Consider the following 15477-nt stretch of genomic DNA (forward strand, 5'->3'; position numbering starts at 1 on the left):
GAAGGTGGGCGTGAAGCAGGCAGGATGTGACATCATCCTCAATGACGTGCTAAAAACGGACCGGTCAGCGGAACCGCACGACATCGATCACGCAAAAACATATTACATCCAAACTACTGACGAAGAAGGAAAAAGCACCCGTGACAAACACACTCCATTTAGGCTCCATTTTACGGACGCCGATATGAAACTGACCCCCCACGACAGTGCAGTAAAATCCCCAAAGAGAAAGCAGAGAAAACCTGTATAAAGGGTCATGTTCATCTCCCATTCGCTTTAATGTCTTCTTCTAAGTCATGTAAAAGTACAATTAATGATTAGGTATACACACCATATACAGGAACGTGAGCACACACACGCATACGCAACGGTCCCCAACTATCAAAATGGCAGGCGCACAGAGGAGCCAGGCACAGCTTTCAACGAGTGGGATTCTTTCCTTCAGCCGGAGAATTCTAGAAGTAAAGTGCTAACTTTGTTTTTTTCCTCTTTTTCTCCCCATCACTAATATTGGAGCGCCCTTTCAGGCACTGGGTCCCATGTGTCAGTTAGCTTTCAGTCCAATCACAGAGAGCCGACACCATTTTGAGGTTTGGGGGGGGGGGGGGGTGTCTTACAGGAATCATCACGTTGAACGATGGAGATGCTAAAAATTGTCTTGAAGTCTGGAATCAAATGCAAGCAAAAAAAAAACGTGTGATCGGAGATGACATGAAACAGGACAGGTGACCAGGAAGACCGATGTGCATTTCCTGACCCCGTCCTTGCTGAAACATTGCTGCTTGGCTTACGTGAAACATGATCCTTGCTCTTTCCCCACCATAAATATGGTCAAATCATCACAGTAGTGTTAATGAACGCTAAACTACACAATGCAGAGGATATGGCCATCTCAAAGCACATGAATGACTACTGCCATGTTTCACTTCTGCTACACCAGGCCAACAAACAGGTAAAATACTGTCCTATTCAACTCCTCCATATTTATTCAGAAGGCTATAATAAATTACTAAAAAAAAGAAAAGTTACTTTCTTTTTCTTTTCAAATGTTTAGACAGTATTAAAAAAAAAAACAATGCACCACTCCAAAAAGCAGGTCATTTTGGGAGATTGTTACCCTAGGCAAAATCACTGGGGTGAATCGCATCCCTGAATCAGAAAAAAAGGGGTTTTGAGCAGCTGTGTTTGCACGTGCTACAGAACGTTTCGCTTCCAGGAGCTCCCCTACGCTGCGGTAGCAGCTCTAGAGTCTCTCTCTCTCTCCCTCTCCGCGAGGCAAAGCCTCCGTATTCCTGCGGAACTTAAAACACGTCAGAGTCAAAGCAGAGCAGCCGCTGAAGAAGAACGCCGGGGCGAACGGGCCACGGTCCGGCGCGCAGACCGCGCGTCGCCGGCGCCCTCTGGTGGCGAGACGGGCGCGCTTCAGAAGGGCACCCTCTGCTCCAGCGGCAGGCTGTCCATCAGACACTTGAGCTGCTCCTCGCCCAGTTTGATCTTGTCCTCCAGCTTGCGCTGCTCGATGATGAGGGCCGACTTCATCTTGACGAAGTGCTCGTAGTCGGCCAGGCGCTCCTCGTCCAGGTAGCTGGCCAGGATGTCGTAGACCACCCTCTCGCGCCGGTCCAGGTTCTCCTTCAGCTCTTTGGCGTCCTCGTGCTGGCGAATCAGCAGCTTGCGTTTCTCCGTCAGCGTGCGCTGCGAGGGAACGGGCAGAGGGGTCAGCGCTTCACTCCCAGGGGCTGCGGAATGCCAGCTACCGTAGCAACTAGGGCCACACAATGATGTCATAGCGTCTACCTACTCAACTCCAGTATCCGTAACACGCTGAGTAAAGTTAAAAGACAAGAATACAGGCTTGATGTAGGTGAAACACCTTTTTTTTTTTGCTATGCCAAGCCTGAATTAAACATATCGCAGCTACAACAGTCCTTGTTTCAAAATGAGAAAAAGGACAGCGGGCTACCAGCTGCACGTGGCAGAAATTACAGACTTTTTTTTGAGTAAAAACTATCAGCTGCAGCTGCACACGGAGCAAATTAGCCACTGTTAGCCAGCGTTTGCCAGAACTTGCTCTCTCTCTCCTTCCACACTGTGTCTCTCTCTCTCTCTGTCTCTCTCTCTCTCTCTATCCGTCTCTGTATCTGTCTCTCTGTCTCTCTCTCTCTCTCTCTGTCTCTCTCTATCTGTCTCTGTATCTGTCTCTCTGTGTCTCTCTCTCTCTCTCTCTCTCTCGGTTTCTCTCTATCTGTCTCTGTATCTGTCTCTCTCTGTCTCTCTCTCTGTCTCTGTCTCTCTGTGTCTCTCTCTTTCTGTCTCTGTATCTGTCTCTCTGTGTGTCTCTCTCTCTATCTCTATCTGTCTCTGTATCTGTCTCTCTGTGTCTCTCTCTCTCTCTCTCTCTCTCGGTCTCTCTCTATCTGTCTCTGTATCTGTCTCTCTGTGTCTCTCTCTCTGTCTCTGTATCTGTCTCTCTGTGTCTCTCTCTCTCTTTCTGTCTCTGTATCTGTCTCTCTGTGTGTCTCACTCTCTATCTCTATCTGTCTCTGTAACTGTCTCTCTGTGTCTCTCTCTCTGTCTCTCACTCACTCACGGGAGGGGCTCAGGGACAAAGGCTGGCTGCTCACTACGCATCTGCGGCTGACGGCTTCAATAATTATAAATAGTAAAGGAAGAGGAGACCTTTAGTTCAATAACTGGGGTAACAGATGGATACTTAAATACAAGTACTTGTATATTCAAACAGGACTCAGTGTAAAAACAGGACTATAGCTGCTACTGTTATGTGAAGTGTGTGTACTTTATTCTACCCCAGCTGGGAACACCCAATGAGTGTTTGTTTGTGCTTGTTCCTGCAACCTCATCTGTCAATTTGGGACAGCACAGACAAGCACATGGACAGACCTACACAGCCCTGTTATATATGAGGAAGTGAGCGTATTTTTAAAATGTTTTCATTTCATCAATACATTCTCCTCATTTTGAATGCTCAATGAGCCATGTTTATGCTCACTGCTACAGGTCTCCTCTGCTACAGGCCTCTCCTTCTACAGGCCTCCTCCGCTACAGGCCTCTCCTTCTACAGGCCTCCTCCGCTACAGGCCTCTCCTTCTACAGGCCTCCTCTGCTACAGGCCTCTCCTTCTACAGGCCTCCTCCGCTACAGGCCTCTCCTTCTACAGGCCTCCTCTGCTACAGGCCTCTCCTTCTACTGGCCTCCTCTGCTACAGGCCTCTCCTTCTACATGCCTCCTCTGCTACAGGCCTCTCCTTCTACTGGCCTCCTCCGCTACAGGCCTCTCCTTCTACAGGCCTCCTCTGCTACAGGCCTCTCCTTCTACAGGCCTCCTCCGCTACAGGCCTCTCCTTGGGCCTGTGGTTTGGCACAGTCATGTGATATGTTTTGGGTTTTAATAGCAGGGTCCCGAGAAGCGCAGTTTCTCCTCCTGACCGCGCCCGCCCTGCCCCCCGCGCCCGCCCCGCCGCTAGCTCACCTTCTCGCCCGGGGCGGCGCCCTCCTCCAGCGTGTTGAGGGCGTTCTCCACGCGCGCCAGCCGCCCGGACAGCGACAGCAGCAGGCTCACCACCTTGTCCAGGTCGCCGGCGAACATGCGGAACTTGTCCAGCTCGTTGGGCTTGCACACCTGCTGCACGGTGGCCTCCACCTCGTCCCCCAGGGCGTTGTTCTCCTGGATGTCCTCCAGGAGGCTCTCCCGAGCCTCCCGCAGGACCTGCAGCTTCCTGCTCAGGCTGTCAATCAGCTCTTGCTGCCGGGGGGAAACGGAGACGTTGGTCAGGGAGAAGGGAAACGGGTTCCAGGGTATACAGCGCATTCACTGCCACGCCAACTCAAAAAAGCAACAAAGGTTTCCATGAGACGCAAACAGGACTCCAAGTCATGTCAGTTTTACTCCCCGATTACTTTTTGACAGTATTTTTAAGGATAAATGTAAAGGCATTACTAAAATGTTCAAATCCCAGTGAAATGGCTGGCTGACGTGTGAGCAGCAGAGGGAAGTACTTTTTGAATTCTGTACATGACCTAGCGAATGGGATATTGGGCTGCTTTTAAAAACTTGCTTTCTGGGCAATTCCACGCCTCAGAGGGTGTCCCCAGAGTCAGGCCTGGCAGAACCGCGTACCTTCTTGTTGGCCAGGTCGATGTCCAGCTCGTCCTCAGAGTCCTGCTCCTTGATCTGCTCCTGCATGTCCTTCATCTTGATCAGAAGCTCCGCCTTGGGCGCCGACGTGCTGTAGTACGAGGAGCTGGTAACCAAGGCAACCGAGGCCGCCAAGCTGTCCTCCTCCCGCCTGGCGGACAGACAAACAGCTTCAGCGTGGTGAAACGGCAGCTGATGTCAGCCAACATTTTAAAACACGCGTTCGCTAACGATAGCTAAAAAGCTCAGTCTGAAAAGGCAGTGAGTGGAAAATAAAAACGGTTGCCAAAAGGGAGGATGCCAAGATAACAAGTAGCTGAGTCAAGAATCTTTTTCATTTTTGGCATTTAGCAGATGCTCTAATCTAGAGGGACTTAAATTCTCTCTTTACATATAATCAATTTGTACAGCTGGGAATTTACTAAAGTGGTTCAGTTAAAATACCTTTCAAGGCTACAACAGCAGTGCCCAACCAGTGAATCAAAAACTACAACCTCCCAGTTCCCTAACCATGAGCACGCTTTAATAAATGACCAAATAATGATGTGATTAACATCAAGTCCCATAACTCAACAAATGTTAGAGACTATTGACACCATTACTCAGGGCCTTGCATCCCAAAACCACAGTAATGTAGACTAACGCCAAGATCACCTTGGAACGATTCAGTCCCAAGATGATCTTCAGCATTAAGACGAAACAGATAGAATTTGGTTTAAATTTAAAACCATGGAGCAGACACATCTGGTAGAGTGGTAGAGTGAAATGGACAAGAGATTTCTCTCCATGCGAACTGCACTAAGGTTGCCCCTGTACCTACGGACTTAGCCTATGTTTACTGTGTGAACTAGACTTGATGTTCGTGGCTATGGATAACTTAATCAGAATGATACCTTATCGGACATTTGTTCTGTCGTACTTCAAATGACCTTCAGAATGTACTTATTGTACATCACTTTGGATAAAAGTGTCCGCCAAAAAAAACCAATGTAAAATTAAAATGTAATGTACCTGAAGGCTCTTAAAGCCAAGTGGACTACATCCGCACACATACCTTATTCCCTTCTGGACCAGTGGAAAACAGCACATACTTCAATAGGCAGCTAAATACTTTTAAAATAAATAAAATAAGATCCCCTCAAAAATTCAACGTCTCTCAGAAGATGTGATTTTGAAAACCAAATGTACCGTTTCTGTGATTTAAGTTGTTGACTAGCCATCATTGCACGCGCTATTCAAAGCTTGGGTTGTTCCTGGGGAGATTCATCCCTTCAAGATTAAATGTTTACCTTTATGATTATTTTACCACTGTCACCAATATCATACTCTGATTGTTCTAATTATTGGACATGAATGAGTGGGATGGGATGAGTGAATTTCCAGTGGACAAGATATGTTCCTTTCGGTCTATCGGCGATATTCTACTGATTTCATAAAACATAAGAAAGGCTGCACTAATGTTATATTAATGTTTAAAAAAATAATGCTAAAGACAGCTATTTAACACAAATACACGATAGAAACACCTGCAAGAGGTCCTGATCATTCTCAGAGAACAGGAGGGCTAGCGTTAGCCTACCTGGGAGAGGGTAGACACATACGGCTCTGGAAATAGCCTGACTACCACTGCAGATTTAAATGTGAGAGGAACAGAAAAGCTGGAGCATCTGCAGAACTGTTTAAGGAAGTTTTTGGTCACCTTGTGAGCAAATGGTGAGTCATGTGAGTAAAACTGAGATAAAATATAAATAAAATTAGCTATATCAATTTTGAAATGGCTGCTTATTTCAGAATTCATGTACGCAAATTATGTCTTCCTCATGACTGAAGCAAAATACAACTGCCAAAATGCAACCTATTGAAAAGCCCACAAGGGAAAGAACGCAAGAGACAGGAACGAGAGCGGTGACATGGCGTGCTGCTTCTGTGTGCCGTGGCCTGCACACGTGCAGTGTGCACGCAGCTTACTTCACATCGCTCATACGTGACTTCAGTACAATACACCGTTGTGCCCACTCACCAGCAGGTGGCAGCACTGAACAGGTAGTGAAATTTGTAAACGTTTTAGTCTCTAGTCCTTTGCAAATATTGAATGTTTCCAAGAAAGAAGTATTCTCAGCCCCTGGCAAAAAGAAACCCATCCCATGCAGCTTTAAAAATAAAAAAAAAACTAGCGGAAGAGGACCAACCCCATTGTGTCTAACTCATATGCAGTTACTTAAAATCTTCGTAGTATAACATATGAAATGCAGCTTGATTCATTTTCATAACTAATAGATATTACACATGAGCATTGTGTAATAAGAGTACATCAACAGGAGAAACCTGTCTGATTTTTAGGAGTGCATTTTCTGATCTGGGTGTGTTTGTAGTACCTCCTTTAGCTGAATCTTTCCGTCACAGGCCAGGAAAAGGTTGGGGAAGACTCACCTCTCCTCGTTGCTCTTGGGGGAGGTCTGTTTGGGGGCCACTTTCCGGCGCTGCTGTGCCCCCTCCAGGAGCTGCTCCCCCTGGGGGAAGATGCCCTCCATCAGGTCCATGGTGGTCTTCATCTTGGTCTGATCCAGGATATCGGCCAGGGACTTGTCCCTCCCCAAAATGTCCCTGGCTAGCTCCTCCCTCTTCCTGTCTTCTTCGGAGGTGGCTCCGCCCACAGCCTGAGGGGACTGGGCTTCCTGCGGGGCGGCGGGCTCGGGTTCGAGCGCAGGGTCTTCTCTGGGCCGCGTGTAGGTGCAGAACAGGGAGTAGGACGGCTCGGACGAGCCCAGGCTGGCGACGGGCGGGGCGGCGTGGGCCTCGCTCTGCGGGGGGTACACCGGGGCCTCTCTCTCCGCGCTGCTCTCCGCCTGGTGCACGATCTTCACCGGAACCTTCCGCACCGCGGGGTTGCTGTCCGACAGCTGCCCCTGACTGACGGAACGCACAGACGCAGATGACAACGTTACTATCCCAGAAGAGGCAATGCGGGTTCGAAATCAGGAAAATAATGTTAAAAATACTCTGCAAAACAGCAGTCCACAAAAAACGTTCCACATCATTCAATATCCTGTGGCACGGCACCATGGAGGAAACACTGGGGAGGGTTCTGTAATAGGAGACAGATGGGGAGCTGAACACGGGTACAGCTGCCTCACCAACCCTGCGCACTGGCACTCCTCTGGAGAACGGAAATGAGAACGACTCTCGAGCTGACACGACAAACCTCGCACTAAGAGGAGGACGAACCGCAGGAAAAAGCTGACTCCTCGTGCTCCGTCACGGTAAAATAAAGCGCGAAGTCAAAACGAGAACCGACCAAAAAAATTCGAAGCATCTTTATGGTCTGTGTAGGCTTTTGGTTTTTAATATTAGGGCACTGTTATTTTAAATGGGTTTTAGAGAATATCAGCAGTTGCAGTTTTTGGCGAAATGGGAACACAGCAAGAACGTACAGCCGCAATAGGGCGTGGCTACCATAGTTGAAGGATCACATGACGCTGAGATTTCTTTAAGCATAGCCCTTTTAAGCAAAATAAATCAAATATATATGCATTATATATTTATTCTTTCAACTCTGATCAAGCACTTCTGTGGAATTTAACTCCAAGGTTCCTGCAGTACACTTGAAGTACTTATTTTAATTTAAGGAAAGGGAAAAGTCCTGTAATGACCTTTTCTCTGCTGTAGCAGAATGGAAAATGGAAAATGTCCTGGAAAATGAGTTATGCCCGGTTATGAGCAGCAGCACAGACGAGCGCAGCTCAGCAGACTCCTCAGAGACAGAGAAAAGGGCAGCGGCGCCCAGCGACGCTGTTGCCGGTAGGTGACCGGGCGGCAGACGGACACGTCCAGCCGTTACCATACAGAGCACCGAGGGCTGAAAGGGATGAGTGATGAGCCTCATTAACCCTTCATAAGGAGTGACATCACAAACATGCAATCAGAATGTTCTTAACGGAACATTCTAATGCTGATGTAACAATCACTCCTGGTGATGAAAAGCAATGGGGTTCTAGAACACTGACTTAGAATTCTGGACAAAACATTCCAAAAAGCCTACTCAGCGAAGGGTTAAAGCGGGTTACCTGCTGGCGGTGTCCTCCTGCAGGGAGACGGGCGGCCGGTCGGTCAGCCTCTGAGGGACGAACTGCGGGGAGGGGGAGCGCGGGCCGTCCATGGAGGGCTGGAGCAGGCTGGCGGGCATGTGGGACGCAGAGGGGGCGGCGGGGGAGGAGGAGGGAAGGGCTGGTGGCTCCGGTTTTGGGAGGACCTCCCCGGGCGGGGCCCCTGGAGAGTCCCGGCCGGGGGAGAGGGGGGGCGGTTCAGCGGCCTGGCCGTCCGGGGCCCCCAGCAGAGACTCCTGGGAGTCGCTCAGGGGGGACGAGCTCTCGGGGCGGCGCTGGCGGTCCAGCTTCGGCGGGGGGGGCCTCAGCGGCGCCGGGCCCTTCTTCCGGGGGCCTGGGGGCGGAGCCTGGCGGGGTTCCCCTGGGTCCGGGTGGTGGTGGTGCTGAGTGGGGGCGGGGCCGAGGGGAGGGGCCAGGAAGCCGTCGGCCCGCTGCGCCGTCGCCTCTCTCTCCCTGGGTTCGCCGCTCGCCCCGTCAATCACCCTGCGAGCGCAGAACACGCAGAATCACACACCCGCGTCCAAACACGCCTGCACATGACCCCAACACACGCCTTCACACGCTAAATCCACCATGAACCAACATCTTTAACGTAACACAGGGCTGCTGACCGTATGGATAAACACAAACCCAAAGGGGCTGTTTTAACAGTCACTGCGACCATGACGCACGTTACTACGGAGACAGGCGTACTCCTCCCTCCACCCCAATAATAGTTTGGCGCGGTTGCCACGGCAGCCTGCAGTCCAGCAGTCAAAACAGCATTTTTGCGTCCCCGCAGGTCTGCCTGCGAGGGGGAATCGAAGATCCCTTGCAGTCAACCGCTGGCTCAGCTGAGGGTTTTCTCCCCCCTCCAATTGTTTTAGTAACATTTTTAACTCCTGAGGGACCAGAAATGTCCATTCATTCATGAGCAGCGGCAGGGGGGGAAAAACAAACTCTCCTGCCTGCTTTTTCCAGCGACCGTAGCGGACGCTGAGATGCGATTCAGAGAACGTTCCGGTAGTTCAGCGTGTGAACATGGCCGGCGTTGAAACTAGTACCGGAACGAAATCCCCAGAAGAATCGCTAACAAAACCTCTTTTGGAGGATCGGAACATCTCTAATGTAAATAAAACAGCCCCGGGAACAAGGAAAGAAGAGGAGAAGGAATCGCTCGAAACGGGAATTCCGTTCTTGAGCTCAGGCGCAGCGCGTTTGAGTGCATGACATGTAAAACACCCACAGGGCAGGCGGGGTCGATAGAGCCCCCGATAGAGCAAACAGCCTCCAAGCTGGCGGTGCAAAGAGGAAGACAGAGGAGGAAGAGCGGTACCTGCGTGCTTTGGAAGAAAAACGCTCCCAGCTCTCCTTCTGTGTGCGGACGGGACGGGGAGGGACAGGGAGCGCGCCCGGAGGAAAGAATAAAAAGGGAAGGAAGGAGAGGTGAGAGGAGGAGAGGAGAAGGAGAGGGAGGGGGAGAAAAGGAGAAAAGAGGAAGTAAAGCTGAGACTGCGCAAGAACGAGAGAGACCTGCAGAGGGCGAAGGGAACACAGGGAGAGACTTCTGGGACGAAGAGACTACAGGAGAGAGAGAGGGGAAGGGACAGAGGGAGAGGGAGATTAAGAGAGAGAGAGAGAAATATGGAAAGACTGGAGAAGAGAGAAAAACTGAGAGCCTGCTGGGCAAAGAGAGAGACGGAAACAGAAAGAGAGCATGGGGGGGGAAAGAGAGAGCGCACAACAGTGAGAAAACGGAGGGAGAGAGAAGACCGTGGGAGAGAGCGGGTACTGACACACGGGGACTGACAGTGTCAGTGTACGGGCGTGCGGGGGGAGGGGCGAACGCTCACTCAGGTGAAGCGCATGCATTTCATCTCCTCAAGCTCAGACACGCCCGCCCCCTCCCCTACCCCCCCCCCTCCCCCCCCTCCCCCCCCCCCCCCCCCCCCTCTGCGCACGGTGCTGCTGGGGCTGTAATCCCGCCCTCGTGTGCTGGGGCTGGGGCGGGGGCGGGGGGCCGGGCGGGGGGGGGGGTGACAGAAGGCATGACACGGCTCCCCCTGTAATTACCGCTAATCCCGCCGTCTCAGCTGGCGCTTTCAGAGCCGCGCGGCCTCCTTTCATCTCCAGCCCCTTTGAGACCGCCACCGTGTCGCAAACAAATTCTACCGTCACAGCTCGACGCCTTCACCCGCGGGCTCACAGCGGACGACAAACTGCAGGCTGAGTCCCTCAGTCCAACACCCAAACGGCTGCTAATCTTGCTTTGGTTATTACAGGGGAAAACAAGGTTTCGGTATTAAAGGCTATGCTACATTCGCGTCGCATTTTCATTTAGGCACGCGGCAGATCAGAGCAACATCACAAAAGTATGCGGAAAAGGTTAAAGCAAGGTTATCATCACCAGGCTATCAGTATCACGATTGATAGAAGTTGTCAGCAGGTATAAACCTAGCAGTACAGTTTGGTACTAAAGTGCTGGTGCAATAGGGAGATTTAGGATGTAGTGCTTTAAGAAGCAGACAGGTTGCAGGGTCTAGAGTTATAGTTCTAGCATAGGTAGGGGTTATCAACGCAGAATATGTGTTCAGCGTCTGTTTTAATTTTCACCGTTAAAGGGCTTATTTTTCATCCGCGTGCTCCAGACCTTTTCCTTCCGCGATCTCACATTGCCCTTTATCTGGGAAGCACCGGATTAGCCTTTTAACTGGCCGACGCACGGTGTCCTCCTCTCAGAACCGAAGTTCGGCGGTTCTTCACAGAAAACTCAGCGGAAACAGTCAGCGGCACACAGGCAGTGACTCAGCCGTCCTGATGGTTGTGGGGAGCTCACCTCACCACTGGGGGGGTGTGGAGTAGAGGAGACAGGAGACTGAGAGGAGGGGCCCTTTACAGAGGACATTAGCATTAGCATTTTCTGTAATTCGCGGCGGCTTATTGAGCTTACATCTGACGTACTAGGCGCTCCTCAGAGTTCAGAGTCGGGCATATGATGGAGTTTATCTCCACTCGAGGGTACTAACAACAGCCCTGCCCCCTGGAGCAAGAGCGTGGCCTTCCCCGAGGTTTAAAACCACACGGCTGCCCGACTCCAGAGAGCGCCGCCGCCAGCTCTCAGCCGTGACCGCAGCGGGAGCGCTTTTTCTGTTTTTCCGTTCTGCAGACCGTTAAAATCTCACACGGGCCCGTCTTCACGTCAGCAGAGTACGGCCAGTAAAACGGCCATTTTTGAGCACAAAAACAAACGTTAGCGTTTCGCGCGTGCGGCCGTTACGCAAGTTACACAGGCTTGTCTGTTAAACCTTCCATTTCAGCGCGGCTACACGGCACTTCAAACATGAAGGAATTTCACTTTCGGGAAAACGAGAGCGGAGGACATGCAGCAATGATGCAGGACTTTCAGACGTCAGCTCTGACATGCACACCAGCACACAAAAGGTCAACAAGCCATTTACAGCCCAGTTCATGCTTAGGTCCAGGAGAGATGAGCAATTTCTGGTTCATGCGAAACGCCACATTTTCAATATGCTCCAAAAAGAGGACATTTTACACACGGAAAAATATCAATTCAGTTTTGCAAGTGACCTGTAGTCCGTACCACTGTGAGATAGAGTCCGTGAAGTCGCATGGATGTCACTGAGGCCAGTCGGTTTTCCTCGAGCCTGATGATAAATATACAAAAGAAACTCACCTCCATTGCAGCACACTGCCCAGTAGCCTCATTGCAAAGTCCAGGTAGCAAACGACAGGTGAGTATTCAACCACTGAGTAAAATGGGAAAGCGAGGCTTCATAAACTCCAAAACATGTGGAGCTATCGCATCCTCAGTGGCTCATTCATTTATTAAGTCTCATGATTCGCTGCTTCCTGATGTGCTACTCACCACACTCTTTTGATTGGCTGGAATAATTCAGTGACTGAGAGCTTTTGGTGGCTTAGCCCGTTTATGGGGTTGGAGAAGCCTCACTCCCTCACTGCTATTGTCCACTGGATTGTGTTAATCAGATGCCAATAGCCAGCGCTACCCGGGTGGAGCAGCACCCCACCTACTGCTAATCACCGGACAATCACTGCTCCACTGAGCAGAGGCCGCTGCTCCCAGCCAGCTGATACCATCTTAGGCCTCAGGCCTTATGGAAACATGCCTGTGGCAGGTAGAGGGCAGGGTCAACGGCAAGTCCGTCTCGTCCCCTTTAACGGGTCTCATCTCTGTGAGCGTGAGGACAAAACTGATTTCAAGGACAGGAAAATCCGGTTTGGTCCGGTTCCTTCGAGCGAGATTAATCGGAAAAATTCCACTGATAAAACGCAGGAAAAACACTCCTCCGTGCTGTCTACGGGAGCTGATTTAGAACCTGCTTTTCACAAGAAGACAGCAGGAAGTTATGGAGATGACATGCATGAGCTGTGGTGAATAAAGGCCTTCATATCGGAAAAAAAAAATCTCAACACCAACACTGAAGTGGAATGGGTTAGAGGTCACAGTTGAGTTTGTGTATCATTCATGTAGAACACAGAAGCTGCTTTGAAGGGGAACAGAGAGATTTGCAGTGGGCAGCATGCAGAATGCATCATGCTTCATACAGTTTGCTTACTGTGCAAGAGGAGAGAGAAAGAAAGCTTCAGCCACCAGAGGAAACCAGTGGAGAACACCTGCAAAGTGTCAAACGTTAGAGTTTTATTAAACCTAAAAATGTACCACATGCTCTGCACTGAACATCACTGGAGAATGACGTTTTTCCATTCAACAGCCCGACAGAACAGTCTTTCCAGATGTCACGAACATAATGCTGAACAAAACAAATAGGACTGAGCAAACAATAAGGTTTGCTCTCTGACATCATTATTTGATGTTACTGATGAGAATTCAGAACAAACTCCAACGTGTTCAACCTGTATGTAACCTGTCGTGTATGGACTTCCCTCCCCCCAATCTCATGACTTCATCAGCAAACAGCCCCTTGGGTAACGCACACAGGGGTGGGGCCGCCCCCAGTCTATCAGCTAGCTTTTGCACAACACCACATACAGAGCTGAGAGCTCAAGCCTTAGCGCTGTTGGAGGACTAGGGCTGGCTCTCGGAACCTTGGAGTCACAGGTTTACCCCGATCGTTTCCAGTCCGGTCTCCCGAGACAATTAACACAAGAACCCAGGATTTCCTGGAATCGGGAGAAATTGTAGTATGCACTGCCTAGTTAACGAATAAACAGACACAATATATTTTTAAAATGTGTGTTTTTTTTCTTCAATCTGATGGAAAAACTACAAATGTGTCCACCTCCACAGTGTGGAAAGATGTGGACAAAATAAGTGACACTGCGGCCAAATGCAAACACCGCAAGAAAACTAGAGGTGCAGGAGGATCAACGTGTGGTATGTTCCAGCATTTGGACAGCCAACATGGTGTTTTAAGGCCAAGGGAGTCCACAGCTGGGGGCCAGAAGCCATCGAAGGCACCCAGAGTGGGACCCATGGAGTCCTTCTTAAAAGGAGGGGGCTGCCTTAGCTGGCTTCTCAGCCATCCAATAACAGTGAAAATGGTGAAGTAGTGCGCTGAGACACAGAAGAACAAGCTGGCAGATACTTTTGAAGTGATCACTTTTGAAGAGTTTCTCTGGCCCTAGATGAATATTAATTTGGTGCAGAACAAGAGAATTTGGACATTAAAGACCGCATGACTCTTGACACACCGCATGACACACGCAAAGAGCAGGGAGTTCCCCGGTGTCCTGGCTAAATTCCCAACCTGGCTTTCTCAAACTAACTCTACCTAATCATCCCCTGATTTAACTGGCTAAAAAAATGTTCTCTCCCTCTCCACCTTAGCTTATATGTGGTGAGCGTTCTGGAGCAAAATGGCTGCCGTGCATCACCCAGGTGGGTGCTGGTGGTTGGTGAGGGGAGTTCCCACTCATCACTGTAAAGCACTTTGAGTATTCAGAAAAGTGCTATATAAATGCAATGATTCATTCATTCATTCAGTTATGAATATAAATCTCCATTCTGAAAAAGAACACTGGAATCGTGGTATGTGCCGCATACATGGAAGTATGGCAGCAGAGAGGGTCATTGAGATAGTTAACGCCAAGCTTGCCTCTTACAATTGCCTCTCAATTTGGCCAATCACAATGTGTGCTCCACCACTGACAGGGGAAGACTTGTGCTTCCAGAGCACCAGCTGCTATGGACATGCATTACACATTGCTATGACAGATCTCCTTTAGGCACATAAAGGGGAGCCCACACCCTGTTTATGATGATGATTAAGATAACAATGAGAGTGAGGAAGAGGATAGTGATGAAGGATTCCTGTGAGAAGAGTGGCCTATCCACACACCTGTCAGACAGACGAAATTAGTTTTACCTAACAGTGTGGAGAAGGTGATTATTATCCTACTACTATAATTGGAGAGCGGTTTGTGTGTTTGTATGTGTGTTTGTGTGTCCCACAACTCCTCCAATCCCTCCATACTTGCCCCAAAAAAAGTTCAGGGGGCCGCCCTTTGCATATGGTGTTTTTCATCATTTCATTTTTAATTTTAAATAAATACTCGGCAGTTTTACTTTTTATTTTGGAATCAGGAACTACTGTCACCCAGAACTACTTTCCACCGTACCAAAAGTAACAGTAACACCACACACCAGAGATGGAACTGAAAACGCTGGAGAGGATCCATTAAAGAAAGAGACTTTTTGAAGAAAGTTTGCATCATGCCTAAAAAGAAGCACAAATCACTGTCACCAAGTCGTGCTGCCAAACGCAAGAGATAAGCGTGAGGTAGCGAATCTCCAGAGAAGTCAGGTAAGAATTCTGAAGTATGTTGCTGATTCGCCATTCGGCGTTAGCATGCTAATAAAGTACCCAGCTAGCTAGCTCAGCATTCGTGTTTCATGCTTTTTGCGGTCGGTGCGGTCTACACGGTGCGGACGGCGCACACGGTCTCCGTGAACGTCAGGACGTTCCATAGTTATTGCGGTCAGAGCAGCTCGAACGAAGTGCACGTTCTCTCACCATAGCGACGCCAGTCATTGCAACGCGGTGTGTGCGGCCCCTGTCTGATTCCTCACCATGACAGAAATCATGAGCTTCCCTTCACCTTTGTCAGGCTGGCTTTCTCAGTTACCATCAACAAATATCAGGGGCAAGAAAATGACCGAGTTGCCATCTACTCTCCTCAGCTTGTGTTCGCTCATGGCCAGCTGTACACAGCCTTCTCCAGGGGAAAGACAGCCACC

At 49.8% G+C, this 15477-nt stretch overlaps 1 protein-coding gene across 5 annotated transcripts in view; it reads right to left on the bottom strand.

The window, feature by feature from the left end:
• Nucleotides 1–247: 247 nt before the first annotated feature.
• Nucleotides 248–15477, bottom strand: part of LOC118223706 (protein Shroom2-like) — a 68410-nt gene continuing 53180 nt past the window's right edge. For all 5 annotated transcript variants that reach the window (XM_035410605.1, XM_035410606.1, XM_035410609.1 and 2 more), the window contains 5 exons: nucleotides 8220–8741; nucleotides 6586–7065; nucleotides 4138–4306; nucleotides 3490–3762; nucleotides 248–1695 (listed from right to left, as the gene is read on the bottom strand). In XM_035410605.1, the coding sequence (XP_035266496.1) occupies nucleotides 1423–1695; nucleotides 3490–3762; nucleotides 4138–4306; nucleotides 6586–7065; nucleotides 8220–8741 (1717 nt within the window). In that variant the 3' untranslated portion in view covers nucleotides 248–1422. The remainder of the gene's footprint in view (nucleotides 1696–3489; nucleotides 3763–4137; nucleotides 4307–6585; nucleotides 7066–8219; nucleotides 8742–15477) is intronic.

This window comes from Anguilla anguilla, chromosome 3 (genome assembly GCF_013347855.1).
Source record: "Anguilla anguilla isolate fAngAng1 chromosome 3, fAngAng1.pri, whole genome shotgun sequence".
NCBI lineage: Eukaryota > Metazoa > Chordata > Actinopteri > Anguilliformes > Anguillidae > Anguilla > Anguilla anguilla.